The sequence below is a fragment of the Coloeus monedula genome, assembly GCF_965178545.1.
Source record: "Coloeus monedula genome assembly, chromosome: 6".
Classification (NCBI taxonomy): Eukaryota; Metazoa; Chordata; class Aves; order Passeriformes; family Corvidae; genus Coloeus; species Coloeus monedula.
In genome coordinates this window covers 205128-233102 of record NC_138786.1, presented here as the reverse complement: position 1 = coordinate 233102, position 27975 = coordinate 205128, and the positions used below count along the sequence as shown (strand labels likewise).

The 27975-nt window shown below is 62.8% G+C and overlaps 1 protein-coding gene across 6 annotated transcripts; it reads left to right on the top strand.

Annotated features, from left to right (window-relative positions):
- Window positions 1-938: 938 nt before the first annotated feature.
- On the top strand, window positions 939-27935 carry CTNND1 (catenin delta 1). Of its 6 annotated transcripts, none has more exons than XM_082283048.1 (20): window positions 971-1003; window positions 14384-14502; window positions 15244-15557; window positions 16575-16646; window positions 16897-17055; window positions 17251-17783; window positions 20714-21177; window positions 21271-21454; window positions 21712-21829; window positions 22142-22295; window positions 22686-22703; window positions 22956-23024; window positions 23682-23809; window positions 23923-24073; window positions 24317-24509; window positions 24600-24714; window positions 25226-25313; window positions 25664-25711; window positions 25817-25914; window positions 26328-27935. In XM_082283048.1, exons 3-20 carry the CDS (start codon window positions 15363-15365, stop codon window positions 26334-26336), a joined length of 2796 nt encoding a protein of 931 aa, XP_082139174.1. In that variant the 5' UTR covers window positions 971-1003; window positions 14384-14502; window positions 15244-15362; the 3' UTR covers window positions 26337-27935. The 6 variants fall into 6 exon arrangements, with proteins under 6 accessions (XP_082139178.1, XP_082139174.1, XP_082139173.1 ...); XM_082283047.1 differs by having other exon boundaries at window positions 26325-27935; XM_082283049.1 differs by lacking the exon at window positions 22686-22703 and having other exon boundaries at window positions 26325-27935.
- The last annotated feature ends 40 nt before the right edge of the window (window positions 27936-27975 follow it).

The following is a 27975-nucleotide window of genomic DNA, read 5'->3' as shown; positions in this document are numbered from 1 at the left end:
GCCTCCCAGCTCATATTTACCCCAAGAATCACCTATCCCACCCAAACCCGTCCTCAGCTCTTTTCCTCTATCATTATCTCACTAAGAGTTTTGCAGTCAGGAGCAGGCAGGGTTCTCCCCGGTGCCTGACCAGGCACGAGGCAGAAAACTGTCACCTTCGGGGGACCTGGACTTCTCCCAGGGGAGCAGCCCGGAACGCGCGATGGGGCTGGCCCGGCATCACTTCCTTGCCTCCCAGGGAAGGGGAACCCCTCCACCACTGAGGATGAGCTGTGGCTGGGGTCCCGCCAGCACCTCTTCCCTCGAGCCAGAGAGGACCGGGTGACTTCCCGGGGACGTACTGCAGCCCGTCCTGCCATGGAATCTTGCTTCTGGGCAAGTTCCACCCTGGGCAGGGTAACCTGTTCTCCCGCCGCTCCAGCGGGACAGGCCGGAGGAGGCTCTGCTCCGGGGGTGTCGCCGAGAGCCCCTTGCCGGGCCGGGGCAGACCCGGACCTTGAGGAGGAGCTGGTCTGCGCCCGGGGCGGCATGGCCCCGACGTGGAGCCCGTCTGAGGACAGACCCCAGTTTGGAGAACATGCACCGCTGGGGCAGACCCCACCGGCACGGAGCACGCGGGGCACAGACCGCTCTCGGGACAGACCCCACTGGGACGGCCGCCCAGGCCCCGCCCCGGTCCCGCCCGTCCTCGTCGCGGCCGCTGACGCCGGGGGCGGCCCCGCGCCCGCCCCGCCCCGCCCGCCGGACCAACTTCCATTTTAGGTGCGGGAGCGGCGCGGGCGCACGGCGGGACCCGACCGACCCCGCGCTCCGCGCACACCGCCCCGCGCCGCCCGGCGGGACCCGGCCTGACCCGCGCCGCCGCCGCACCGGGCGCCCGCCTCGCCTCTCGCCTCGCCGCCGCGGCGGGACCCGCGGAGCGGGCCGGGCGGCCGTGCCGCCGCCGCGGGGCGGGACCGCCCCCCCTCGCCCGCCCGCCCGCCCGCCGAGGAGCCCGGCCACGGTGAGTTCCGATCGCGGCGTCCGCGCCGCCGCTCGGGGGAGCAGAGGGAAGGAAGTGGAGCCGGTGCGGGCCGGCGCCTGCCGGGCGCCGCACGCCCCCGCGGCGGGGCGGGCCGGTCCGGTCCGGTCCTCGCCCGGCGGGGCCGGATCGGAGCTTGGCCGCGCTCTCCTGCCGGGCCCGGTCGGTACCGGGCCCCGGGAGCCCCGTCCTGCCCGGGAGCCGGTGCCAGGCGCGGCCGCGCCCCGCGGGACCGGTGGGGCGGCGGAGCCCGGCCCTGGCGGGGGCGCTGGCGGCGCCCGGGAGCCCGCGGGGAGCGACACAAAGGCGGCTGGGCCGGGCGGGCGCCCCGCTCCCCGCCCGGGGCCGCCGCCGCTCGCCCTGCCCGGAACAAAGGCGGCCCGTGTGCCAGCTTCCCGCGGCCGGCACCGGCGGGCCCCCCCGCCCCCGGGCGGGGATCGGGGCTGCGGCCCTCCGCGGGGTCTCGACCGGGGCACGGCCCGGCTCTCCGGCTCTGCGTCCGGCCTCCCGGTTCGGCTCTGCCCGTCCGCGCAGGGACTCATCGCCCGGTGTGTCGTTCGCCTGCGCCTTTGTTCTGGCGGGGAAGGGGCCGGTGTGCCCGGGGGGGTCAAGCGTGCGGGTGGGGCTGCGCCTCCTCCTAATAGAACCGCTCTGAGCTTAAAAACAGCCCGACAGGCCCGTCCGCCCGAGCTCACAAGCGACACCGAAACGCTTCCCGGGGAGGCAGGAGGGTGCCGGAGCCGGCCTCGGGGGTCTGCTCAGCAGCCGCTTCGTTCTGAGTCTCCCTTGGCCACACTGTCATTTAGCGACAGCCCGGCTGCCTCCCCCCTACCCAGCGCTCGCTATGCCTTCTCCGGTGACCTCCTTCGGCATCGCTTTCCCCTGCACCGTGGGCATTCCTATGCCTCCTCGGAGCGTTGCAGTGAGGAGACTTAGCTTGGGGTGAGAAAGTTTGGGTGGCTCTCAGTCATGAGGGCTGCTGGCATCGGCGAGGCACCCGCGGGCTGGCTGAAGGGAGGTGGGGCGCCTCCGTTATGGCCCTGGGCTTTGGGCGAGGGAGCCTGGACAACAAAGCTTCCTCTGATTGTTGGGAGAGAGGGGTGGACCTCCTGGAGTGCCTCCCTCTCTCTCTCTCCAAGGGCTCGGTGCTTATGCCCTTCTAGGGAGCCGGTGACGATGGGGCTCGCAGGCCATTATCTGGGAGGGCTGGGCTGTCCTGTGACCAGCAGGAGCTGGAGGTTCCTGTCCCAGGCTTCTGTCCAGCTCCCGCTGAGCCAGAGGGGAGCATCTGGGCACACGGAGCCTTGTGGTGGTATTGAACTGCAGCTACCTGTGGTTTCACTGATGCCCTCCTTGTGCCGCACAGATGCTTTTGGACTCGGCTGCCCAGGTCTTTGCAGTGGAGCACTGAGCTTGTCCTCAGCTCTGCAGGCATGCTGGGATCCCATAAGCCGTGCTCAGAGCTTGTGTTTGAAGTTGCCACTTCCATGCCCTCTCTCCTGGCTGTGGCAAGGTGGGGTCAGCGGCTGGCTGGTGACTCCCAGGCTGCTGCCTCTGCTGGGGCTCCTGCCTGTGGAGCGGGGCAGTGTCCACCAGGTCTGTGGGAAGAATCTAGGCAGGGGAATTGTTAGTCATCTTCCCCAGGGGTACCTTGTCCGCTCCATCCCGCTCCCAGGGCTTTCTTGAGGCAGGTTCCTTACCTGCTGGTGTTTGCTCGTGCTCTGTCAACAGCAATAAGGCAGTTTTTAAGGATCTGCTCTTCCACTTGGCTGAGCTTAGCCAGACTCTTGAGTGTGCAGATGACTGTCCTTTGCTGTGTGCAGCGTTGCTGGAATCTCGCGCGGAGCCTTCCTGGAAGGGGTGGGAGGATGAAAGCGCTCGCTCAGTGGAGCGTGCTGGGCTTGCCTGGGCGGCCACGGAGGGGTGAGCCTCCTCCCTTCCGACGCGGAGGTCAGGGCCTGATCTTTGTGGTTGAGGAGCCCTTGAGGCCATCCCTTCCCTAAAGATGGGCTGGGAGTCAGATGAATGGTCCAGCCCAGACCGCGGAGCCGGCGTCTGTCCCTGGATTGCCTCTCATCTCTTCCCTCCTCCAGCCTCTGGCACGGAGATAAGACCTTGGCCCATTGTATCTGCAGTGGAGGTGGCTTTAGGACACCCAGAAAATAATAGTGTGGCTTGGACCGTGCCTGGAAGGCTGTTGGCTTCTCGAAATAGCTTACCAATGTCTGTGGCCTTAGGGGGAGAGTGCTGGGTAAAGCTCTTGGTTTCCCTTCCCAACAACCCCTCATAACTGTCTCTCATTTACTGCTGGCAAGGACAGAGCCCTTTCCCAAGACTGTGGTGATGCTGTCTCCGGGGAAGTGCAGAGCTCTCCTGGCTCTGAACACCCGTGTCTCTGCAGCGCCGTGGCTGTGTCCTGTCCGTGCCTCGCTGACAGAGAGGAGCGGAACCCGGAGCTGGTTTGGGTCAATAGAAGACAACAGGTGTTGCCTGGATGTGATGACAAAACTCGAACCTGGGTGATTCAGGCACTCCTCTGTGTGTGACACAGGGCTTGGCCAGTGGAGGAGGTTGTCCTCTGGCACAGAGTTCAGGAATGTGCCTCAGCGCTAGGCTGTCGGAAAGGGGTTGGATTTACGGGCTCTCGACCAAAGTCCTCGAGTTCTCCGAGGTGGCCACAACCTTCTCTTTGCTTTATATCATCCTAGGAGGCTGTCTGGGGGAGGAAATGGTTTCTTAGAGCCAGTTCTTATGCTGGAAACCCCCAGCAGCAGGCTGATGAGTCTGTCCGGCTCCTGCCTGTCTTGTGCTTGTTGCTAATCCGCCTTTCTTCCCTCCAGGAAGGCTTCTGGTGCTGGTTCAGCACAGGCGCGCCTGTCCCTCTGCCCTGTCCGGTGACCGCTGCGTGCGGGGCCTGACCTCTGGGTTCATGTGCTCTGTTGTGTTCCCGTGTGCCCCCAGCCTGTTGGGGGGTGGCAGTGCGATCCTGTTGTTCCCCTTTGGCCATGGAGGATGCAGCTTTTCCCTGTGAGGAATACTGCTTCCTTGTGGTGGCCTGTGCGAGGAGGGGCGAGATGAGGTGGCTCTGCTGGGTGTGGGGGCAAACCAGTGACTAAGGAGCGCAAGCTGCCAGGCGTGGTGCCAGGATGGGCCAACCCTTAACCAGGGTGCCAGTCACCTCTGCTTTCATCTGCTCTTCCCAGCCCGGAGCAGCTGCTGGTCGGAGGTTGGCAGTGGGACGTCTGGCGTGTACGGACCCTGGACTGAGGTGGGAACGAATGGTCCCTGCTGCCCAGCCCTCCACACTGGCTCCTGCCGCCTTCAGGGCAATGGCCTTCCCTGCCAGGGGATGCTGACAGAAGTGGAGGGTCCCAGGAGCTTGTGCTGGTGTCCCTAACCTTGTGCGGCAGGTCCACGGTGACTTTGCACTGCAGAGCTCTTACCCACTCCAAGAATGCTTGTGCCAGTGCAGGCCTGAGGACCTGAGCCAGGCTGAACCCTTTATCCCGTGTTCGATTTTAGCAGTTCTGTGCCCAGATGTTTGTGCTGATGGGGCGGGGGATTTCTGCTGTGGTACCAGTGGTGGGGTGCTTGTCCAGGCCAGGTGTGCCTGGCTTTCCAGCACAAACAGGGAAGGGTCCAGGCAAATTGGGGTGGGGGCCAAGCCCTAGGAACAGCTCTCCTATAGCCTGGCCAGGGTGGTGGTGCTCTGGAAACATCTGCAGCTCCAGGGCTTGTATGAGTTGCCCCTGGGTGGGCTGGGGTTGGTGGCAGCAGTGTGCTGGGCTCGTGCATGTGAGGGCAGGAGCTGTTCCCGTACCTCCATCCTGGCCTCTGGGCGTTGGCCCTGGTCACAGCAAATGCTGCTCAAAGTTCACTGGCCCTCCTGGGCACACCTGAGCTGTACCTGCTACTGCTGGGTCCCCGAGGGCTGAGCTGTGGGCACTGGGCATGGGGAGACAGCAGCCGGAGCACGCGGGAGGGCAGCTCTCCCTTCTCCCCTCGTCTCACGCAGCTTTTGCAACCGTGAAAGTGCCTCCTGCATAGGAGAGTGGTTACCTGGGGGAGGGAGCAAGGTGGCCCTGTGTGTGAGAGCCGGGTGGCCTTGGACTGGATGAATATGGGGAACTGGTTCCCGCCCTGTCCAGAAGGAGGAAGGCGTCTCCCTGTCCCCAGACGATGCGTTTTCCTCTCTCCCCCATCTCGTGTGACGCTGGGGCTGGTCCGTTCTGAGAAGAGCCCCTGGCTCTCTCAGCTGCTTCCCGGTGCTCCCAGTCCCGGCCCAGTCGGAAAGGAGAGGCGGTGGTGCTGGGCTGCATGTGGGTATCTGCTGTGGGTGGGAGGGAGTGTGTGGAACTGCAAAGACGAGTTTTTCCGACCTGGAAGGGTGGGTCACCGGGGGTGTTTGCATGCTGCTGGCAGGCCCCTTGCCCAATGGAGTAACACATTCCTGCGAGCGTGTTGCTGCACGCAGGGCTGCTGCTTGCCATGCTTGGCTCAGCTGCGGGCAGGCCGGCTCGCTCTGGGGGGAGAGATGTCATCCCCCTCCTGCTCGCTGGGGTCTGAGGGGGAGGAGGTGGAGAGCCCAGGGTGTTTCTGGGAGAAATCCTCTCTGATGTGGGGAGCCCGCTTACTCCAGGTTGGCTTTGTGCCATCGTTCCTCTCCCTTCTCTTTTTTGCCTCCTTTTACCTCCAGAAGGCACTGGTGCGGCAGAGCCACCTGCTCTCCCCTGATCTCTGCCCAGGGTCTGTCACCAGCAGCTGGCTGGGGTGGAAAACCACTCACTTCCCTTCTCCGTTCTCCTTTCAGCAGCAAGAGGAGCTGCCCTGTGAAGGGCAGGTGGATGGGCCTGCGGAGCAAAGCTCTGGCAGCCGTGAGAGCTCTGAGGGGACTCGTGCTTGGCTTCCCAGGGTGCCCTGTCCTGCCTTCAGGACCCTTGGCAGCCCCATGGTGTCAGGGAGCCCTGAGGGAGTCGTGCAGCCACGGAGATGAGGTGTGTGAGGGAGGCTGGAGAGCTGGTTTAGGGGGCACATGTTGTTCTGGGGTTGTGGTATTGGTGCTGCTGTAGCTGTGCGGGTAACCAACCCATCTCTGGGGCATGGCGGGCACAGCCAGAGCCTCACAGGGTTGGAAAACATCTTCCACCCTCTCCTCTAGGATGCTCCCAGCCCTGGACAGCAATGTGATAGCACTGTGGGTGAGAGAACCCCTGGATGCGTTCCCTGGAGGCAGGATGCTTTCAGCAAGCTGGAAGGCCAGGCATCTGCTCTCCTGGGTGGGCCACGCTGACCTTCTGGCTGGCACAGCTGGCCGAGGCTGGGCTGGTGGTGGTGCCCGTGCCTGGCATTCCCAGCCTGGTTCCAGGTCGTCTGCGTGGAGGCCAGGGGCGGCGGGGAGTGGTCCTTGGCAGGACGTCGTGTTTAGAAACTTGCAGGAAAGGGAAGCCACGATGTCATCTCCTGTCTGACCAGGAAGCGCAGGTTTCCTTCCCTTTGGCTCGCACAGGAGCCTGGGAAGCTGCTTCTTGGTGAGAGAGCTGGGGGTGCAGGCAGCTTGGGCACGGGGCTGGGGCAGGATGGGGTCCTGCCGTCCCTCTGAGCATGGCCTGGCCCGCTCTCCTGTGTGTCCCTTGCCGCTCTGTGTGAGCGCTGGCTCCCGCCAGCCTGTGTGCGCAGCTCGCGGGGCCTCGGAGTGCTCTGGGGGGCTCGCTGTCACCCTGCTGCAGCACCCCCTTCCCCACCTCCAGCCGTGCGTGATTCACTCCCTGGCTCCTGCCTGATGCTTCTCCAGTGGCTTTCCTTCACCCGTTCATTACTGCTCTTGCCAGGGCCCTCGGAGCCGTCTCCAGCAGATGCACGCGTGCAGTTGGAGAGCCGGGCACCTGATGAGGTCATGCCGAGCGAGAGGAGCCGGGCAGTTCAGCCCAGCCCCGCGTGGTTTGTGCTCTGACTCAGCCCTCGGCCGCCCTACCTGCTCGGGGAGTCTGGGCTGGCTGGGGTGAGGGGGAGCAGGGGGTCCCGCTCCTGGGCCACTCCCTCCGGCCAGCTTGGCTTAATCTCGGCAATTCCCTCCTGGCCACTCCCTCACCAAATGCTACTTCACCTGTTTGCTCAGCGCGGGGAGCGGAGGGGAGCGTGTCCCCTCTGGCAGAGGGAGGGGCGCCCTGTCAGCCTCAGGGGTGCCCGGGTACCCTTTGGGTGGGGAGACCCCACGTGGGGTTGCTGGGAAGGCTGGGGGGCCCTGTCTCCTGCCCTTCTCCCCACTCCTGGTTCCTTGGTGACTTGCTCTTGCAGGAAGGGCGGATAGTGCTGGCTCTCCCCGGTGGTGCAGGGCCTGTGCTGGTGCCAGTGAGATTCTCCTGTGCTTCCTTTGTCCACTGGTTGGAGCAGGGTAACTGGAGCCAGGACTGGTTCCTGGGGCTGCAGGTGCGGGACAGGAAATGATCTCAAGTGGCTTCCTTGGGAAGAGGGCTGTGGGGAGAGCTCTATGCCCGGGAATGGTCCCAGATCCGTGTGCCCGGGTGCTGGGCTGGCACAGGTAGCTGCAGGTGCCTGCGCCCGTGGCCTGATAAAGGGAGGCTGCCCCTAATCCTGCTGGGAATGCTGGCCGCCAGACTGCACTCTCTGCTTGGGGACAGCCAGCAGCGCTTGTGTGCTCTGGAGTAGCTCATGTGCCCCTGGGATGGGGAGCCACAGCGTACAGTTTCCCCCACCTGCAGTGCCCTCGGCTTGGGCAGGCAGCCTCGGGTCTCACAGAGGGGACTTTGCTCCCTGGACTCCGCCAGTATGGCCCTTATCTCTGGTGTGTTTGTTCTCTCTGTGGGAGAGAGGCAGCTGAATGGCAAAGTTGAGCCTGGTGGAGGGTGGGGGGGACGGGTGAAGGGCAGGGACATTGGCGTGGCTGGAGCCTGGGGGGCCGCGTTGACCTTCAGCCCTGTGCTAGCGTCCACTGAGCTTTGTGGCCGTGGGGACAGCTCATGTCCCCCTTCGAGGTGGCCATTGCTCCTTGGGTGGAGCAGGGGGCTGCCCTGCAATCCCCCCGGCTCACCTGCTCGCCTGGGGCCGCGGTGGCAGAGCCGGGGGGCTGCTGCCTCCCCCTGCCCGGGAGCCGCTGGGGTGAAGCAGGAGCCCGCTGGCTTGCCGAAGCGTGGCCTGCCCCGGGAATGCTCTGGCCCCATTCCCAGAATCCGGCGCTGGGTGTTTGTTTGCTGCTGCGCCCCCGAGGTCTGGTGCTACTGTGACAGGAAGCGGGGACGCCGGGGGGAGGGAGGCCGGCCGCCGGCTGGGGATGTGCCTGTGAAATCCCTTTGTCCCTGCCGAGCGCTCAGCTGCGAATTCCCACAGCGAGGAGAGAGAGCCGCCTTTGTGCTGCTGCAGGGCTCCCGACATGTGAATCTCCTGGGCCTGGGGGTGTGAGCCGTGGGGCTGGTGCAGAGGGGCGGCGGGGACCCTGCTTGCTGCTGTCCCCAGGGCGGGGACCTTCGCGGCAGTGCCCCATGGGAGCAGTGGGGCAGTGGGATGCAGCAGGATGTTGCTGGCAGGAAGGCTCCGGCCCTGTGGCCGTCCCGCTTGGGGGCTGCGGGCGGACAGAGGCTCTGCCCGGAGCCCGGCCGCTTGGCTGCCCTCCTGCGGTCCTCTCCTCCCTGAAAATGCCGAGGGAAGCTCGTCTCCCTTCCCCTCGCCGTGGTGCTCCATCCAGCCGGTGCAGAGGGTCGGCCGCTTCCCGGCTCTCCTGGAGGGAAGGAGCTCCTGGCATGCTGTGTCCTGGCCGTGCTCGGAGGCGGGCGAGTGGCCCCTGGCGTGCCTGGGAGGACAGCTGCCCCGCCGCAGGATTGCTGGCATTCCAGCAGAACAATCGCAGCTCTCCACAGCCGACCCTGCGCCGCTCCGTGCTCGGCTGCCTCGCTCTTGGCCCTGCCGGGGTGGCACCGGCCCGGTGACCTCAGCGCAGCCAGGGACAGATCCCTTCCCCAGGGGATCGCCCGTGTTTCACAACGTCGGCTGTGTCCAGACCTGTCCTGCAGACCCGATCGGTATCTCCGTTCTCGGCCCCCTGCCCTGGCTGAGGGAACGACCCACACTCCTGCTTCCTTCTGCTTCCTCCCCTCCAGCCCCACCCTGCCCTTATCGCTCCCTCCTCATCCTGCTCCCTGGCTGCCGGCCCGCTCCCTTATAAGGTGCGATCTGCACCCGGCTTGCGTCTCCAGGTGACTCCCCTCTCCGAAGGGAGGCTTTCCCAACCCGTCCCGGCTACGTGGCCATCGTCATCCCTGGCACTGGGGGCGGCAGGTGAGGTAGGCCAGGCGGCGATCCCGCTGCCAGTCCAACCAGTTGGGTGTGACGGGCGGAGGAGGAACGGCTCCCTGCCTGTCCCCGCCCGCGGCGCCGCTCCTGGGTGTTCACCCGCCGGGCTCCTGCCGTGACCGGCACCTGGGGCACGGCTCTCCACGGGGAAGGTGGGGCTGGGCCGGAGCAGGCAGGCGCCCAGGGCGGTGTCCGACCTGCCGCTGGAGCAGCCCTTTCCTGGCCACCTGCCAGCCTGCCCGAAGTCCACTGTGCTCTGTGACCTGCCGGCAGGAAGAGCCCTCCTGGAGCCCAGGGCAGGAGGCGGGGAAACCTCTCGTCCGATGTAGCGTCTGGCAGGGCCAGGGTATGCTGGGGAGTGGGGGCAAGGGGCCTCACACAGCCTGGCAATGAGGATGTAGTCCTGGGCAGGGGTCCCTCAAGGGTGGGCTGCTCTGCAGTGATGGCTGTGGGCACCTTCCTGCCTCCGGGGGAGAGAGAAAAGCAGCCAAAACTCTCCTTCACCCGCACAGGGATGTGGGATCTACTGCCCACCACCAGCTGTCCTGCTTCCCCCATGGCCTGAGGGCTGTGGGCGCTCTGAGCTGGACACAGCCCAGGCCCGTGGTCGCCCCTCCCGTGCCCTGCTGCTTTGGCCAGGCTGAGGTCTAAGGGTTGATGTGTGAGCCTGCACCCTGCGCTCAGCATGGGGAAAGATGCCAAGGATGCCGGCTCATTTATTTTTTAGGTAATTGAGACTGACCAGAAGCCTGTGGTGAATTAGCAGGGCTGTGAGTTTGTGCAGAGCAAGTGCACTGCGAGCACTCGGACAACTGCAGGCTTGAATTATTGATGGAGTTTCTGTTTTCCTAAGTGCATCATGATAGGCAGCTGCAATCAGGAGAATTCGTTGCTTCCTCTCTTTCTCGAGGACAGGGTCTGGTGCTGAGAGCTTTCAGAGAGCGGGCAGCCAGCTGGCTCTCCTCAGACCCTCGGGCTGAGAGGGAAAGGCCAGTTATCGGAGCAGAGTTGGGGACTGTGTTGCAAAATTCCTCAGGAAGCGCATCCCTTCTTGTCAGCGTGGCAGGTGGGTCTGGCCCAGGAGCCCCACGGGGGCTCAGCCAGCCTGGATGAGGGGCTGTGTCCGTCCTGGCTCTGATGGAGCTGGAGGAGAAGGGCTCTGCTCATGCTTCACGGTGTGGGGGCTGCCAAGGGTGTCTGGCCATGGTGACAAACCTTGCCGCGTGCTGGACAGGTGTCTGGGGGTCTCAAACAAGCAGTGAAGCTGCGTGAAGGGCCGGGACGTGGCAGACAGAGCCGATGCCATTCTGTTCCCCCTCCCTGGTGGCCACAGGACGATGGCCGTGGGCGCCTGGTGCGTCCCTTAGGCTGCTGGGGCAGGGATGATGTGGCAGAGGAGATTCTGACTTGGCAGTGCTTGGGTTGAACTTTGCCCGAAGTGTTCTGTGCTGAGGCAGCGGCCTTAGCCCCAGGGATCCCAAGACCTTTGGGTGACAGCTCTCCAGGGACTCGGGGCATGGAGCAGGGCTGGAGCAGGTTGTTGGAAGAATCCACGTAGAGGACTATGCTGGAGATCCCCTGTGCTGCAGTGGTGCTGCCTGTCAAGCCTCCAGCCTGAGTCTTATCTGCCAGATCTTGTCCATTTTCCCTGGCCTGTGGAATACAATTCCCCATCTGCTGGCTCAGTCGGGGCCCTGGGGTTAATCTTTCCGTGGCAGACTCCAGGAAAACGCTCCTGGTGGGGAGCCTTCAAGGCCTGGACTCCATCCTCTGGCAGAGGAGGGTGCAGGTGAACTCTAAGAGGGTATGTCTGTGGTTTGGCCCTGGAAGTTTATTTTTCCAGGGAAAGGATTTGTTCTGTGGGAAGGCAGTTCTGCCAGAAGAAGCCAGGGTGAGAGGTTTTGGAAGAACCTGCCGTGTCAAAGCTGGCTGCAGCTGAAGAGCTGTGGAGGGCTCAGGGTCTGGGGTGCCTGTCCGGCTGTGGCCGAGCCTTTATCCAGACTGGAAGATCGTGGTGGGGAAGCTCTGTGCACACAGGTGGGCTGGCAGCTGCCTGCTGGCCAGCAAGCAGCTCTGCTCCCGAGGCTCTGTGACATCTCTCCAGTGGACCCGCTCTGGCTTTGGGACCTGTGGGCGCAGCACAGGGTGGGGCTGGTGCCGGGAAGTTGGGAGATAAGGCCAGGGGGATTTAGGTGTGGAGCTTCCTGGGTCACTGCGTTGTTCCCTGGGGTTCCCTCGTACTGACTGCTGGGGGAACGGAGAGGGTTCTGCCCCTGGGGTGAAGCCGCTCAGGGTGTGCTTTGTCCTTAGGCTTTTTGGTTTGCCCTGAACTGAGCCAGCTGAAATATTTTTGGCTTGCTGGGGTTTTTAAGTAACGGGTGTGTCAGCAAGTGCCTCTCTCATGATGAAAGGGCCTTCATGAGCCATCCTCAGAGCCGGTCAGGGTCTGGCTCTGGAAGAATGCTCTGTAGTTGGATCTTCAGAGGCTGGGGGGAAGAGGAGGGGGGGGAATGGGCGCAAAGCGATCCCTGGAATTTCACCCTTGCGGGTTCCTGTGTACTTGGCTTTGCGCTGTCACAAGCAGCTCACTGGCTGGAGGGAGCAGGATGCATAACTGAGGCTCTCCCCTTCCTGCCCTCCCTGCCTTGCTCCAGAGATGGCCACTGAGTGCCCCAAACAGGCATTGGGATGCATCAAGGGGCTGTGCTGTGCCCCGTCCCTGAATGTGGGGTGGTTTCTTCACGGCTGAGGGGTGTAGGGCCGAGTTTGGAGGTTGTGTGCCAAACCCAGGGAATGGCCGTGCTCCAGCCGGGATGGTGTTGGCTGTGTCTGCGGGGACAGCTCTTGCTGGCCTCTCTGGACCTGCCACTGCCTCTCCATAATTATGTCTTTAATCCCAGATCGATAGAGACAATGGCTGGAATGAGGGTGGAGAGAGCTGGTGTGTCCTGGTGGTGGAGGAAAACTGGGAGAGGCCCCGTTCTGCTGGGACCTCTTGCCCCTTGTGGAGCCATGTCCAGTGCTCAGGGCAGGAATGGCGACTGCGCAGGCAGCATGGCCCCTGACACCGAGTCTCTCTGCTTAACGTGGCCTGATCCTGCTGAGAGACCCTCAGGGTGGCCCCTCCTGAGCATCCACTGGTGGATTTGCGGGTGCGAGGGGACGGGAGCCGGAGGGTGCGGGACCTGTCCTGTTCCTTCCCCTGCTGTTGTGTTTACTCCCTGTGGAAGGGACGGGAAGGAAACAGCCTCGCAGCTGCTCTGGCCCCTTATCTGGGGCCCTAACAGCCCTGCAGGTTTCATTGTTAGTGTCCATGATTCCCAGCCCCATTCCCAGGGAACGTGCAGAGGTGGGGACTTGGGGCTGGGGCGGCCCAGTGGGCTGTGCGGGCCCTGCCTGGCAGCCGTGTGGGACCAAGGGGATCTCCTGGGGCTCCCGTCTCTCCTGTCCATGCTTCCCACAGAGCCAGACCCTGCTAGTCCACACTTGCTGCAGGCGTGATCCTCTTCATGAGACCAGACTAGCCAAGTCTCTCCTTGGAGTCAGGGCGCTGCCTCTGCCCTCCCGTGCCCTAAAAATCTGCCTCTTCTGCATCAGCACAGTTGAGGGCTGGCTGGGGAGCACAGCTGCTTGGACAAGGCCATGTTGTGGAGGATCCCTCCTCCACAGGGGGCTGTTCCCCTCCTTTAAAGGGTTTGCTGAAATACCAGTCTGGAAACAAATCCCAACGAGCCGGGGGACTGCTGGCTGGGATTTTGGATGCTGCTGTTTTGTGGGGTGGTAGGACTGCCCTGTGTCCTGCTGGACAATACTGGGATGTGGCAAGGAGCTGCTCCCCTTCTGTCAGGGAGCCCTGGAAAGGCTGAGGATCTGTGTCCCTGCTTAAAGTGGGTGGTAGCCCACCAGAGATACGGAGTGCTACCCAGGGATGAGAGTTGGGATGTGTCAGCACTGTTCTGGGAGGCACTGAGCCTCTCCTTTGGAGAATCCTGCAAGTCCGCAGGGCAGGTGAGCAGCAAGGGTCAGAGCCATCCTTGCATTTCCATACAAGGCTCGGGCAGCCGATCGGTTGGAAAAGCCTCAGGGAGTACCTGCCGCGAGGTGGGAGTGGTGGAAAGCTTCGTGCATGCGCCAGGAGTTGTGTCTGGGAGCCTCCAAAAGCTTGCCTGGGCTCCAGAGGGTGGTGGGCCGTGTTCCTCCCAGGGTGCCGGGCTTGGCTGGGTGTGCCACAGCTCCTTCTCCTGCTGGGCACCACGTGGGCACGAGTAGAGCAACTGGATTTTTTTACTGATGAAGGCAGATGACAGAGTGGCAGTGACCAGATGGCGGAACGTGCTGTGGGCGCCCTCCAAAGCGCTTGGAAAGCGTCCACCCTGCGTGGCTGGGCTCCGTCACGGCGGTGCCACCGTGGCTGACACGCGCCTGCACCCGAGGGAGGCTTTGGGGAGCAGAGCCACAGGAGGAGTGGGGAGGGGTGTGACGGACCAGAAGAGGCTTTACTGAGCTCCTGTGCACCAGCATGTGCTGCAGGCTGGGTCCCGAGGGGCTGCAGGAGGTGCTGGGAGCGGGGATGCTGCCTAAGCGAGCTCTCAGCCCCGGGTCGTCCTTATCGGCGCTCCGGGGCCGTGGCACCGGGGAGCGGAGTGGGCAGAGCTGGTGCTGGAGACCGTGGGAAAGCAGCCTCTGTGCCGCCTGCCCGGCTCGAGCGAGTCCCCACACGCCTGCCGTGACTGCACAGCTTTGGGAAAACCTCTCGGGCTTGCAGGGACTCAGCCAGGCTGTGCGGGAGGGGTGGAGGGCTGAGCCCTGGCCACTCCTCCCCGCCTCTGCCGTTTCTCCCATCGCTGGGAACAGTGAGGGGTGCTGGAGTCTCCGTAGAGCTGGGGGCTGTTGTGGGAGCAGCGCCGCGTTTGCTGCCCACCGGCCCTTCCAGACGCTGCCCATCCTTCAGAGGGGAGGGGGTGGGAGAGAGGCGCCTGTTTCCCAGCTCCGTGCCTGCCCTACCTCCTGTTTGGAGTTCCCGTGTGTGATTTTGACCTGCTCCCGCTGTCCCTGCAGCTCTCTTCCCTCCTGCTTCCTCACTGTGGTGGCTGGGCTGTTTCTCCCATGACTCTCTGCGTCTAGACCTGGCTGTCCCGTGCCTTTGCCAATCAAACCTGAGCTTCCTCCTCTAACAGGTCTGTATGGAACAATATTGCCTTTCTGTACCAAAATGTTGATTGTGGCTCACTTGCTGTTCTCCTTTGGGCGGGGATGTTGGAGGGGTCCAGGCCAAAGCCCATTCCTTGGTCTGTGGGCTGAGCATCCCTGGAGGGTGGTGAGTTTTGGCAGCAGTCACAGGGGCTGATGGGATCCCCATTAGTGGGATCCCATTGCATTCCATCCCCTTTCCTGGCTAGGAAGGAGCTGTTTAGCCAGGGCCGTCTCCCCATCTCTTACCACACCAAGGAGGAGGGAGCAGATAAGTGACAGGGCCCTCTCCCTCCGCCCTTCCCTGGAGGAAGTGGTGGGATGTGGGTCACTTCTTGTTCTTCAGGAGTGTCCCCTGCCCCACCCCAGGGACATGCCCTCCCCTCCTGCACTTTCTGCCCACAGCTTTTCCTTACCCATGAGGTTTTCCCTCAGCCCACAGCAGCTCTTCTGAACCTGGCTCAGCCCCACCTGTTTGGTGTGCTGGGGGAACCTTCTGGCCCCACAGTGACATTTTTCCAGGCTTTAACGCTGGGGCAGTTTGCATCTGAGTCCTGCTCCAGGACCCTCTTGCCAGCTCTCTGGTGATGGGTGGGAGCGGGTGTTAATGCCGTAAGAATTTTTTTTTTTTTTTTTTTTTTCCCCCTGTTCTGAAAATCTTTCTTAATGAAATCAGTCTCTTCTGACCGCTCTTCTCTCCTCCTTTCCTCCCCCAAAATCATGTGCAGTGAAGAGAGGGGCTCCTGCCCTTCGAGGTCACTTTTCCCACCCTCACCTTGCCACCAAGCCGCCTTCGCTTGTGCCTCCCTGTGCCCCCCGCCCTGCCCACCCTGGGCACCCGTCACCCATGGACGACTCGGAAGTGGAGTCGACCGCCAGCATCCTTGCCTCTGTCAAGGAGCAGGAGGCACAGTTCGAGAAGCTGACCCGGGCCCTGGAGGAGGAACGGCGCCATGTCTCAGCCCAGCTGGAGCGAGTGCGGGTCTCCCCACAGGACGCCGGCCCGGGCTTGGCCAACGGCACGCTCACCCGGCGGCACCAGGTAAAACACCCCCTCGGCAGAGGGGCGTGCACAGGCTCCTGGAGCCCCCGGAGCTGCCTCCCCTCGGCCCTCCTTGGATACGGGAGGAGGAGGAGGGCCCAGCTGTTCTTGTGGCACTGGTGTACTGGAGTTGGTCTGGGGGTGCGCAGGCCTCCCTCGGCAGACAGAGGCTTCGGGGGAGGAGGTGCCAGCCTGGAGGGTCTTGCTGCCAGGTCGGCTCTGGTCTGGTTTTGGGAAGGTCAGAGGTCGGCTGTGCTCAGTTCCAGGGCATCTCTGCTCCCCATCCCACTCGGCTGCTTGGAGGGCAGCTGAAATGCTGGGGCTGGGGGCTGCGTGTCTCCCTCTGTGTGTGACAAAGGGCAAATCCCTGGAGTCTGTCGGTCCCCCCATGGCCATACCAGGGCTTGGAGAGATCTTCTCTGCAGGGCTGGAAATGTGGTCTCATCTGCCTTGGCTTGAGGTGTCTCCTCACTTTCTCAGGCTCAGTCGGAGAGGGGTGCCTGGAGGGCTGGTGCATGGTGGTGTGCAGGAGCCGGGTGCCTTTCCGGCTGTGGAAGGTGGTGGTGCCAGGAGGGACCTGTGGGGCAGGGCAGGATGGACAGAGGAAGAGTTCAAGTGTCAAACAGCAGCACCCTGCGATCGGCCACCGCGCGGTTCCCCCAGGCCCGGGGGGGCCTCTGGGGTCACTGGTGGCTCCTGCCTTGGGAGATGTGGAAGGTGTCTGGGGCCCTGCTGGGGAGCAGGGAAAGGTCGTGGCCATTCCATCAGGAGCGTGCAGGAGAGCTGGGATGTCAGGGTGTCTCCTCCGACTCTTCCCCAGGCTGGCCCAGAGGAGGTTTTGCTGCACATGGCACAGACCCCTGAGGAGTACGTTCCTCTCCTGGGGCTCCCGTGGGGTGCACGGCGGGTGTGTCTGTCCGATGCGTGAGACGGGCTGCTCAGGGCCCTGCAGGGAGGTGAGGATGGATGCATGGTGGATCCGTGTAGTAACAGGCCTGCTGCCCTGCTGTGTTTCAGAACGGACGTTTCCTGGGCGATGCTGACCTGGAAAGGCAGAAATATTCAGATCTGAAGCTCAACGGGCCACAGGTAGGGGGAGCTCGGCCCTCTGGCTGCGGGCAGCCTCCTTGCTGGGGGAGGGTCCAGGACAGTGCCCCAGTGTCCCCATTCCAACTGGGAGAGGGTGACTTGGGCTTTTCATGTGGCCACTCTGGCTTAAAGGTACTGTCTTCCGAAAGGTATCAGGGCTCCCTGTGAGGAAAGATCTCTCATCCAGCTGACTCCCAGGAAGGTCCAGACTGGTGACAGGGTCTGACTGCCTGTTGCTTTCTCCCGTCAGGACCACAGCCACCTCTTGTACAGCACAATCCCCAGGATGCAGGACCCGGGCCAGATCGTGGAGGAGACGTACACCATGGAGGAGGACCCGGAAGGGGCCATGTCAGTTGTGTCTGTGGAGACATCAGATGATGGGACAACCCGGCGTACAGAGACCACGGTACAGGCCTGGGGACACCACGGAGGGACAGGGCACGGTGGGGGACCCTGGTGGCTGGGTGCTCTGCCATGAGCTGAAACAGGGCGTAAAATGGTCCTGAAGTAAAGTGCTGGGCCGGCAGGGGAACGTGGGGACGCAGGGACACGGTGGGTTTCCTGATGTGAGCGTGTCCTGCGCACGTGTCACCCCTTCCAGGTGAAGAAAGTGGTGAAGACCGTGACCACCCGGACGGTGCAGCAGGTGCCGGTGGGGCCTGACGGGCTGCCTTTGGAAACGTCCCCCGTCACCAGCAACTACGTCCAGACCATGGACAGGAACTTCCGCAAGAACGGCAACGGGGGCCCCGGCAGCTACCTGGGCCAGGCGGGCACAGCCACCCTCCCTCGCAACTACCACTACCCCGACGGCTACGGCCGCCCCTACGAGGACGGGTACCCGGGCAGCGACCACAGCTACGGCAGCCTGTCCCGCGTCACCCGCATCGACGAGCGCTACCGCCCCTCCATGGACACCTACCGCGCCCCCAGCCGCCAGGACATCTACGGCCCCCAGCCCCAGGTGCGCGTTGGGGGCAGCAACATGGACCTCAACCATTTCCACCCCGAGCCCTACGGCCTGGAGGATGACCAGCGCAGTGTGGGCTTTGAAGACGTGGACTACGGGCTCATGTCTGACTACGGCACGGCCAGGAGGGCGGGGACCCCGTCTGATGCTCGGCGGCGCCTCAGGTACGTGGCAGGAGGCTCTGGGGTGCTCTGGGGTCCCTTGAACTTCACCCTCCTTGGAGGAGGCAGGACCACGGACACAACACTTTGAGCTGAGTCACACGTGGCTCACGCAGGAGAAAACTTGCATCCGCTTCTAATTGTCTGCTTAATTGGTGGTTAAACCTGGGTGCTAATTGAGCCAGTCGTCCTGCAGCCAGGAGTTCCGGTGGGCAGCTGGATGTAGCTCCAGGCCCTTCCTTCTGTGCCACCAGGGCCGTGTGTGCCCCAGTGTGGTGCATCCCTCTGGGAGTGGTGCCTGTGTGGGTTGTGTGTCGGGAGCAGCTGCAGTCCCACGCTTGTGCTCTCTCTGAGCCAAGAGCAGCCCCGGGAAGCGGAGCCGAGCCCAGGCTGGGGTGAGCAGGGCTCGGCCCCACAGTGCCCTGGGAGCGTTCCTGCACAGCCCGACCCTGCCACAGGGCAGGGTGGGAGAAGCTGCTCAACCTGTTCGGCAGCAGCAGCAGCTTCTCCTCCTCGTGTGTCTGTGGCGATGGTGGCTCCTCCAGCTTGCTGGGCTGCGCTGCCCTCAGAGGCCAGAGCAGGGTCCTGGAGCTCCTTCCTGCCCTGCCAGGCATTCAGGATGTCACATGCCTGAGGTCGTGACTCCTGCCCGTTGATCTCTGGTGCCAGCTGTCCCCACGCAAGTACTGCTTCCTGCTCTGCTCCTTGCTGGGCTGTCAGCAGGACTTCGGGCAGGTGCTGGGGGATGGCTCTGGGGGTGGTGAGGTAGCAGTGGAGCGAGGGGCTGAGCCAGAGTCCTGGAGATGGGGAAGGGACTGTGTCAGCACCTCCTGAGTGCCCCAGAGTGGGCCCAGGCAGACAGGTAAGGCTCAGCACAGGCTGCCTAAAATCCTGGGACACAAAACAGAGACAACAGGGAGAGAGACCTGGGGGAGAGGAGACTCTTGCCAGCCCCTGTGGAGATTTGCCCAATCCAGGTGCATGCTGTAAATCCGGGGTAGCTCCTGGCTGCGAGAGGGACTGAAGGAGCAGCTTTGTCTGTCCTTGTGGCTGGTGCCAGCACAAGTGCTCCTGGGCTCTGCTGAACCAGTCAGGGCGGTTGCTCACCCAGATGGATTTGCTCGGCGTCCTCGCTTTGTGCAGCTTGTGCCGACTGGAGGAAGGCAGGCAGGGCTGCTCCAGGCTTTTCCCCCCTTGGGCAGCCGGGGACGAGCCAGTGTGGGCAGTTTTGAGCACATGGCCATCAGGTCTCATCCCTCAGGGAACATCCTGGCGAGAAGGGGTTACACAGGTGTGTCCAACCCCTGGCTGCTTGGCCATACAGAGACTCTGGCTCATGTACTTTCCCTGGGCTGTGTCCTGGGTGGCCTTTGAGACCACAAGCCCTCTCTGCTGCTCAGGAAGGTGTCTGTGCTCCTGCTCCTCCAGGTCCTGGAGGACAGGGGGTGCAGGAGCTGCAGCCGGGTGGGAGGCTGGGGGATGTGGGTCATGCAGGGAGAGGTCAACTCTGTTGGAGTTGTGGGAACGATTCAGGGTATGAAAGATGGGTTGGTGGGCCCCTGAGCCGGCTCTCCTTCCCCGGGCAGAGAGAGCGATAAAGATCACAGCAATCTGTGGAATCCAGGCGCTGTTGAGCTTGGCTTGTCCCTCACCTTCTCAGTTACCGTCCGCACAGGCTGCCCAGCTCGCAGCGATGGGAACAGGGAGAGCAGCGTCCCCCCGCCTCACAGATGTTTGTCTTGAGCAGGAGCCTGGCTGTTAACGACTTCCCTTCGGGGAGGCAGCTCGCCAGGCACGCGGAGCCGAAGGAGCGCCTCGAGCCGCGGGACACCGCGCGTGCTGGCTGCCGTCAGCTGCGGAGAGCTCCGGCCCCTGCTCTGGGGCTCTTCTCGGAGCTCCCTCTGCAGGGAAGGGGGGTCCTTCCTGCTCCCTGCCCAGCCCCGTCTTGCCTGGGGGGGGATCCGGCACCGCAGGAGGTGGAATCCTCCACACTTGCAGGGTGGGATCTGGCACCGTGGCGGGATGGGACCTCCCTTCCAGGGAGCTTGAGTCTTGGCACGGGAGCAGGATCAGCTGCCAGCCGTGTTGGCAAATGTTGGTGGCTGCGTCCCGCTCCAGCCTTGTGCTGCTGCTGCTCCTCGGCACCTCTGAGCAGCCAGGTGTGGTCCCCACTGGGACCTGCTGGAAGCCAGCCTGGCAGCCCGCCACCGCACCACGGCCGTGCCACAACGCCCGGTGGGTGCGTGGCTGCACAAGCGGCTCTAAAGCTGGTGGCTTGGGCAAGTCCTGTACCAGAGGCTGTAGGAAGGGACGTGGTGGCAGCAGCAGGACCTGCCACCATCCTTGTCAGGATGCTCATGGGCAGGAGCTGAGTGTGCCTGATCCAGGAGCTCGGGAGGTGGCTGAGCAGCCCCTGGGGCAGGTGTGAACCAGAGCAGAGAGTGGAAGCCTCTCCTTGGGTCTTGTTTGAATGTCCTCAGTGTCCTGGCACAGCAGGGGTGACAGAGCTGTTCCCTCCCATCCCTTTCTGTTGGAAATCAGTGGATTCCTCTGCCTGTGTGGGAGAAGGATTATAGTGCCAGTGACTGCAAAAATGGGAGAATCTGGGGTTTGAGAAGAGGTGTGTGTTCTGGGGGTGTGAAATGTCACTTCGGCATGTGGGGCAGTAGTTAACACTTCAAACTTCCGTGTGCTTTTTTGGGCTCATTCCCAGCGCTGCCAGTCTGTGGATGAGCTGCTCCTGGTCAGGACGGGGGTGGGCAGCAGTGCACCTTGCCTGTGGGGCTGGCTCTTGCCCGTGCCCCGGGGCTGGCTCCTGCTTCCACAGGGCTCAGAGACCAGGATCCAGCTTCATCCCTTCCAGTGGGCTGGAGGGGGCACAGCCTCCCCCAGGTCCGGGATTGTGCTCAGACACCCTCTGCCCTCTCTCCTAGGAGTTATGAAGACATGCTGGTGGACGACGTGGCCCCCGACCGGTACTACTGGGCCCCGCTGGCCCAGCACGAGCGGGGCAGCCTGGCCAGCCTGGACAGCCTGCGGAAAGGTGGCCCGGCCCCAGGGAACTGGCGCCAGCCGGAGCTGCCAGAGGTCATAGCCATGCTGAGCTTCCGGCTGGATGCCGTCAAGTCCAACGCGGCCGCCTACCTGCAGCACCTGTGCTACCGCAACGACAAGGTGAAGACGGAGGTGCGCCGGCTGAAGGGCATCCCCGTGCTCGTGGGGCTGCTGGACCACCCCAAGAAGGAGGTGCACTACGGCGCCTGCGGAGCCCTCAAGAACATCTCCTTCGGCAAGGACCAGGATAACAAGATCGCCATCAAGAACTGCGACGGCGTGCCCGCGCTGGTGCGCCTGCTGCGCAAGGCCCACGACATGGACCTCACCGAGGTCATCACAGGTAGTGACTCCAGGGAGGGCAGGGCAGGCTTGGCCCCGGGGTGGGGTCTGTGACCGGGGTCCGAGTGCTCACCTTCCGCTTGTGGCGTTGCAGGGACGTTGTGGAACCTCTCCTCACACGACTCCATCAAGATGGCCATCGTGGATCACGCACTACATGCCCTGACGGATGAGGTGGTCATTCCCCGCTCCGGCTGGGAGCGGGAGCCCAACGAGGACTCCAAACCCCGCCATATAGAGTGGGAGTCGGTGCTCACCAACACCGCTGGCTGCCTTAGGTATGGATCTGTCGGAGCACTGGCCTGGGTTTGGGCTGCAACACTCTTTCCGGGCCGTTCCTGGCACTTCCAGAGGTCTGTGGAGCAGCTGCTCTGCTAAGACAGCTGCTGGTGACACAGACCCTGAGTTTGGAGGCGTTTCCCCTCGGTGAGGGGAGCCACAGGAGCCGTTTTCTCTCTTGAGCTCTGCGGGGTGCGGGCTGCCCCTCGCCTGCTCTCAGCTGTCTCTCCTGTGACGGTTCTCTCCTGCCTGCCAGGAACGTGAGCTCGGAGCGGAGCGAGGCCCGTCGGAAGCTGCGGGAATGTGACGGGCTGGTGGACGCCCTGATCTACATCGTGCAGTCCGAGATCGGCCAGAAGGACTCGGACAGCAAGGTACCCCACAGCGGGGTCGATGTCGGGAAGGGGAGAGCCTGCGTGGGGTGCACCTGGCGCAGTTGGACCAGGAGGTGTCTGGCACTCGGCCTGTGGTTTGGGGTAGCAATGTTGGCCTCCCCAGCGGGGGCCTGGTTGTGTCACTCATCCCCACGCTGCTCTCCCTGGCTCAGGGCTTCCCAGTCTGCCTGGGTTAAGGTCTTGGCTTGGGTTTTCCTTGAGCTTTAAGCTGAAGGCTGGGTCGGGCCCTCGCTCGTGGAGCTGGAGTGCTGCTCCCAGCGTCTCAGTCAGACGCTCTGGTTCTCTCCCCAGCTGGTGGAGAACTGTGTGTGCCTGCTGAGGAACCTGTCCTACCAAGTCCACCGCGAGATCCCCCACGCCGAGCGCTACCAGGAGACGCCCCTTGCCCCTGCCAACAATGCCGGGCCCCACGCCGCCAGCTGCTTCGGGGCCAAGAAAGGCAAAGGTTCGTGTGCCAGCAGCAGCAGGGAGGGGAGGGAGGGGGACAGAGGCGGCTCTCGAGGGTGGTCTGGGGTCTCTGTGCTCCTACTGGGGCATCTCATGTGAAGGCTGGAGGGGGCAGCTTTCTCCAGAGGCGCAGTGGTCCCTGCTTCCCTGGCTCTGGGAGCTGCTGCTTGGCTTGCCCCAAAGCGTTTGACACAAGCTGTGGTGGGTGTCCGTGGTGGTGGGATGGTGACGGATACATGTCCATTAATTCCACGCCTTCCCTTGTCTCCTGTGTTACCCCTTCCCCTCCCCTTTGCTTTCTTGCCAAATGATCTGCCCCATGACGCTGTCGGCACCTCTCTTCTCCTGCCTCCCCTCTCTCCTGTCCTTCTCTCCGCCTCACCAATAGACGAGTGGTTCTCCAGAGGTGAGTGCGCTCTTGGTTTTACTTTTCCTGTGGTTTAATTGGGTGCTTTCTACAGCTCTCTTTGTCCCCCCTCCCCAGCTGGGCACGTTCTGCCTGCAGCGTGGCTAATGCCCCCAATGTCCTCTCCTGGGACACGCTGGTTGCTTGGCTTCAGCTCGCCTCTGGGCTTTTTCCTGCAAGTGGCAAAGAGCTGTTGGGCCAAGGTGGGTGGGGAGAGGAGGAGTCTCACACCTCTCCACTTGCCCTTTGAAGGTAAAAAGCTCCCGGAAGACCCTGGTGCCGACACAGTGGATTTTCCCAAAAGAACAACTCCAGCCAAAGGTATGCTCCTTGAGCAATTATGCAGGGCTTGGGTGTCAGGGCAGCTTTTGCCACAGCAGCCTGGGAGAGGAGCGAGCAAGAGGAGCTGTTTGCCATTCAAGTGAGCCTCTCCGATGGGCAGAAGTTGGGTTTGGAGCAGGAATGCCCAAGGGCCTGTTAAAACGAGAGCTCTGCCAGTAGTTGTGAGGATCTTGTGCATGGATGAGGTCAGCGCTGTCTCAGGACAGCCACCCTTCAGAGGGAAGTACTGCTTCAGGGGCTGAGCACAGTGACACAGCCCTCTGGTGGTCTCAGACTCGCCAGCACAGCTGCCCTTGTGCCTGCTTCTCTCTCCTGGGCGTGAGGAACAGGCACGATTTAAACCTAAAATCTCTGTGGTGAAGTGTTCCCCACTCATAAGAATGAGCAAGGGTCGTTCCCAGAATGAGTAAGGGTCATTCCCAGAAGCCTCGCTGCATGTCAATCACAGTCCCTGGCCAAGCAGCGGCTGGAGTCTCTGGTACCCTGGGGCAGCCTGGCCCTCTGTGCCAAGGATCCTACCCCCTGGGAGCCTGGGAAGAAGCTTCCAGCCTCATCTGCCCAGCAGTGCCCCTTTGGATTAGGCAGACGCTGCTGGAGCCCTTGGATAAGCCCTTCCTACCCATGTGCTCCCGGCAGGCTACGAGCTCCTCTTCCAGCCAGAAGTGGTGCGGATATACATCTCCCTCCTGAAGGAAAGCAAGACCCCAGCTATCCTGGAGGCTTCGGCTGGAGCCATCCAGAACCTGTGCGCGGGCAGCTGGACGGTGAGTGCCCGCAGAGCTGGCGGCGTGGCAGGGAGGGGGCCGGGAGCACCGCCCGTGGGGCCGGCGGGTGTGCCCAGCCCCGGGTGACGCGGTGGCCCCGTGCCTGCCCGCAGTACGGCCGCTACATCCGCTCGGCCCTGCGCCAGGAGAAGGGGCTCTCCGCCATCGCCGACCTCCTGACCCACGACAGCGAGCGCGTGGTGAAAGCGGCGTCCGGGGCCCTGCGCAACCTGGCTGTGGACCTGCGCAACAAGGAGCTGATCGGTGAGGACGGCACGCTCCCTGTACCCACGCGGGCTAGGCAGGAGCTTCCTCCTCCTCCTCCTCCTCCTGGCCGCTGGGGAAGTGCGTGGGCACAGCGTCAGCCCAGCTTCTGTCTGCTGACCCCGCACAGAGCAGAGAGTGCTGAGCTCTGCAGAGAGGGGCAGCACAATGGGTCACCTGCCGGTGGTTTTCCCTTCAGTCCTGTTGCCTGCTTGCTCATGCCCAGCTCTTTATCCTTTCCAGGCAAACATGCCATCCCCAACCTGGTGAAGAACCTGCCTGGAGGCCAGCAGACCCCTGCCAAAAACCTCTCTGAGGACACAGTAGTGTCAATCCTCAACACCATCAATGAAGTGATCGTGGACAACCTCGAGGCGGCCAAGAAGCTCCGGGAAACACAGGGCATCGAGAAGCTTGTGCTGATCAACAAATCTGGGTAGGCTCTGCTCAAAGGATGATGCCGGGGGTGGAGAGGGGCTTCACTTTCTCCAGGTTTCCAAACATCTCTTCCTTCGCCTCTCCCTAGGAACCGCTCAGAGAGAGAAGTCCGGGCAGCCGCCCTCGTCCTGCAGACAGTCTGGGGCTATAAGGAGCTGCGGAAGCCCCTTGAGAAGGAAGGCTGGAAGAAGTCAGATTTCCAGGTGCGGGGATGCCCTGGGGCGGTCGGTGGGGGGTCCTGCAGCAGGGAGGAGGCTGTTCCTGGAGCTTGGCAGTACTGGCCTGCAGCTCTTCACCCTGCTGGTGGCACTGGGCACTCGCAGAGGTGTCCCTGTGCTGTTTTTCAGCCAATGGCCAGCAGGAAGTCTCTGCTCGGAACACTCTGTAAAGTGTTGTGCCCCATGTCCCACATGAGCATGAGGCAGGAATTTTGTCACCCCAAGTGCTGCTGTGGCAGTGCTGAAGAATGAGGTTCTCCCAGGCTCAGTTTCCTTCCCAAAAGCGGGGACTGCCCTTGCTGCTGGAGGGCTGGGCACTGCCCTGGTCCACGCAGGTCCCCCCATTCTGACAGGGGTGCAGTGGGGGCTTCAGCACCCTCTGGTTACTTTGGGCCCCTTCCTCAAGGGCCGTGGGAGGGCTCCTGGGTTTGTGCTAGTGCTGGTGGGAAGGAGCCTCCAGGCCCAGGGTTTGAGTGGTCACTGTCTGTTACGGTAGGTGAACCTGAGCAATGCCTCTCGGACCCAGGGAGGCAACTCCTTTGATGACAGCACCTTGCCTCTCATCGACAGGAACCAAAAAACAGGTATGTGCCCGCCTTCAGCACCGTGCCCGCCATTGTCCCTCTGCTTCGTGGGTACCCAGAGCAGCTGGTGTTGGTCCCCTCCCTGCTCTTCAGCTTTGGCTTCCCTGGCAGCCACAGCTGCTCACACAAGGCCATCAGTCTGGGACTTGGGTGGCTTTCCTGGACATCAGAGCCGTCAGTTTGGGCCTTAGATGGCTTCTTGGGGCTGGCACCTTAGGTCCTGTCGTGTCCTTGGGTCACAGAGCTGCAGCTGCAGCTGTGCCCGGGCTCCCCCAGCCAGGGCAGGGAGCAGTTCCTCTGCGGCTCCTGGCTGCAGGGACTGTCCCTGATGTGCTCTCCCATGCTTGTAGACAAGAAATCCTCCCGGGAGGAGATCCAGATGAGCAACATGGGACCAGGTAGGAGAGGGGACCCTCCCTCGGTATGTGGGGAGTGGGGCAGAGCTCACATCTGCTGCGGGGGTGGTGCAGCAGACTGACCGACTGTCCCTGCTCCTGCTCCAGACAACTATTCCACGCTCAATGAGAGGGACCACAGCAGGACGCTGGACCGATCCGGTGACCTCGGGGAGATGGAGCCGGTGAAGGCAGCGCCGCTGATGGTGAGCAGTTCTCCTGAACTCGGGAAGAGTGGGATGGGTGCAGGAAATGCTGCATTGCTGTCCTGGCTGGCAGAGGAGGGGAGAGCTGGGCTCCCACAACTAACACCCCCCATGCCATGGCCCCCTACTAACCCCATGTGTCTGCAGCAGGAGGAGGGGCAGGAGTCTCAGCCCGAGGTAGAGGAGGCAGAGGAAGATGCTGCTGTGCCCTCCCCCGTGTCGGTATGTCCCACGGTGTCCTGCCCAATCTGACAGTGGTGACAGATCCTGCTGTGCTCTTAGGGGTGCTTGGCCAGCCAAATCCTGCTCCAATCACTGCTGCTGCAATCACTGGTGCCGTGATCCTGCCTCCGCCCTTGCTCCTGCTCCAGCCTTAATGCCTGTCCCCCTCTCTCTCTCTCTCTCCACAGCAGAAGATCTAGCTGGCCTCCCCGCCTCCACTCCGTTTGGGTTGATAATATATTATATATATAAATATATAACTCTTCATGGTGGAATGGACCGACTTTTACCTTGTCTTATTGTTGGAATTTTTGCTGGACTCTCTGTGCCAACCATCCAGCCAAACGCCTGGGCCGGGTCCCCGGGGCAGCCCGGGCCACTCGGTCTCCTCGGGCCGCTGCACCTCCCTGTTCTGGGACACCACCACTGAGAACAACTCCTCCTCCTCCCGTCCTCCACCACCTCCCTCTTCCTGAGAGTTAAACCTTCCTGCCTGACTCTGCCGGATCAGCCGGCGTGGATGCTGCACAAGGACTCGGATCTCTGCCTTGACCAGGAGCTGCCTTCTCTCCCACGCCTTCGCCCTGCTCCGAGGCGTCTGCAGGGACAGGGACTGGGACCTCACTCGCCGCCGCCTTGTTTTTGGTTTGGTTTTGTTGCCTATAGGATATATTTTTTTGTGCAGGATCACTCTTCAGCCGGGGCCATGGGGACAACAGGAGCATCCCTCCTCCCTGAGGGCTGTAGGACCAGAGTCCGGGGGCTGGAGGCACGGGGGGGCGAGAGGAAGGAAAAGCAGCAATAATGTCTCTTGCTTTGCTCTAGATGAGGCTTTGAGGGCGTGGGAAGGGGGAGATCCAGCTCTGGATCCTGCAGAGGGGTCTGGATGGGGCCCTGGCTCCCACCCAGTGTCTGTCTGAGGAGGATCCTTCTGTGAGGAGGGGGGCGTGGGCTGGGGTCCCGCGGAGGGAGGAGATGCGGCAGGGTTTTGGGGAGAGCGGGCGGTTCAGGGCGCACTGTGCCGGGCACCTGGAGCCGGGATCCCGCGGCGCTGCCCCGCTGACTTTCTCTTGACACGTGCCTTTCTTTTGCCACTGTGAAATAGCTCTTTGAATCGTACTGTCCAGCTGCTTCCCTGGGAAAGGGGAGTTTCCCGGGCTTCTGGCAGGGCTGAGCTCTTCCCTTCCCCACTGGGAGCCTTACCTGTCTGCAGTGGGGCTGGGAGCCTGTCTGGGGGGAACCCAGCTCCCCTGCCCTCTCTCAGAGGGTGCAGGGGGTGCTCATCGGCATCCTGGCCTGGGCTGCCGCAGGAGCTGGGATGTGCTCCTCCTCCTCCTCCTCCTCCTCTTGGCTGTGGTGCTGGGGCACATCCATGTGCTGTGATCTTTCGGGAGGCCCTGGGGCTCCCTGTGCAACTGGAAGCCTCTGCAGGAGGCTGCAAACTGGAGCAGGAGCCCTCCCAGCCCGGGGCTCCCCCCGGGGCGGGCTCTCCGGGGCGCGGGGAGGTGGTGGGGCGGAGCTGGTGCCTTGCTCCTGCCCCAGTTCACCCCCAGTTCTGGCTGGGCCTGCCCTGCTTCCAGCCCCACCTCAGCTCGGTTGGGTTTTGTTCTGGGGTCTAACTCTTCTCTTTTCCTTTAAATATGTAAAACACTAATTCCTTTTTTAATTTTTAATTCCAAATGAACCAAAAAGCCAGCATCCCCCTTCTCTCCTCCTCGGCCCTGGTGGGGAGGGGGGCCAAGGAGGCGGGGAGGGGGAAGCGCCAAGCCGTTCCTTGTCTGATTCCTGTGCACACTCTTGTAACGCTTTTAAAACAAAATGATTTTTTTATATAAATAA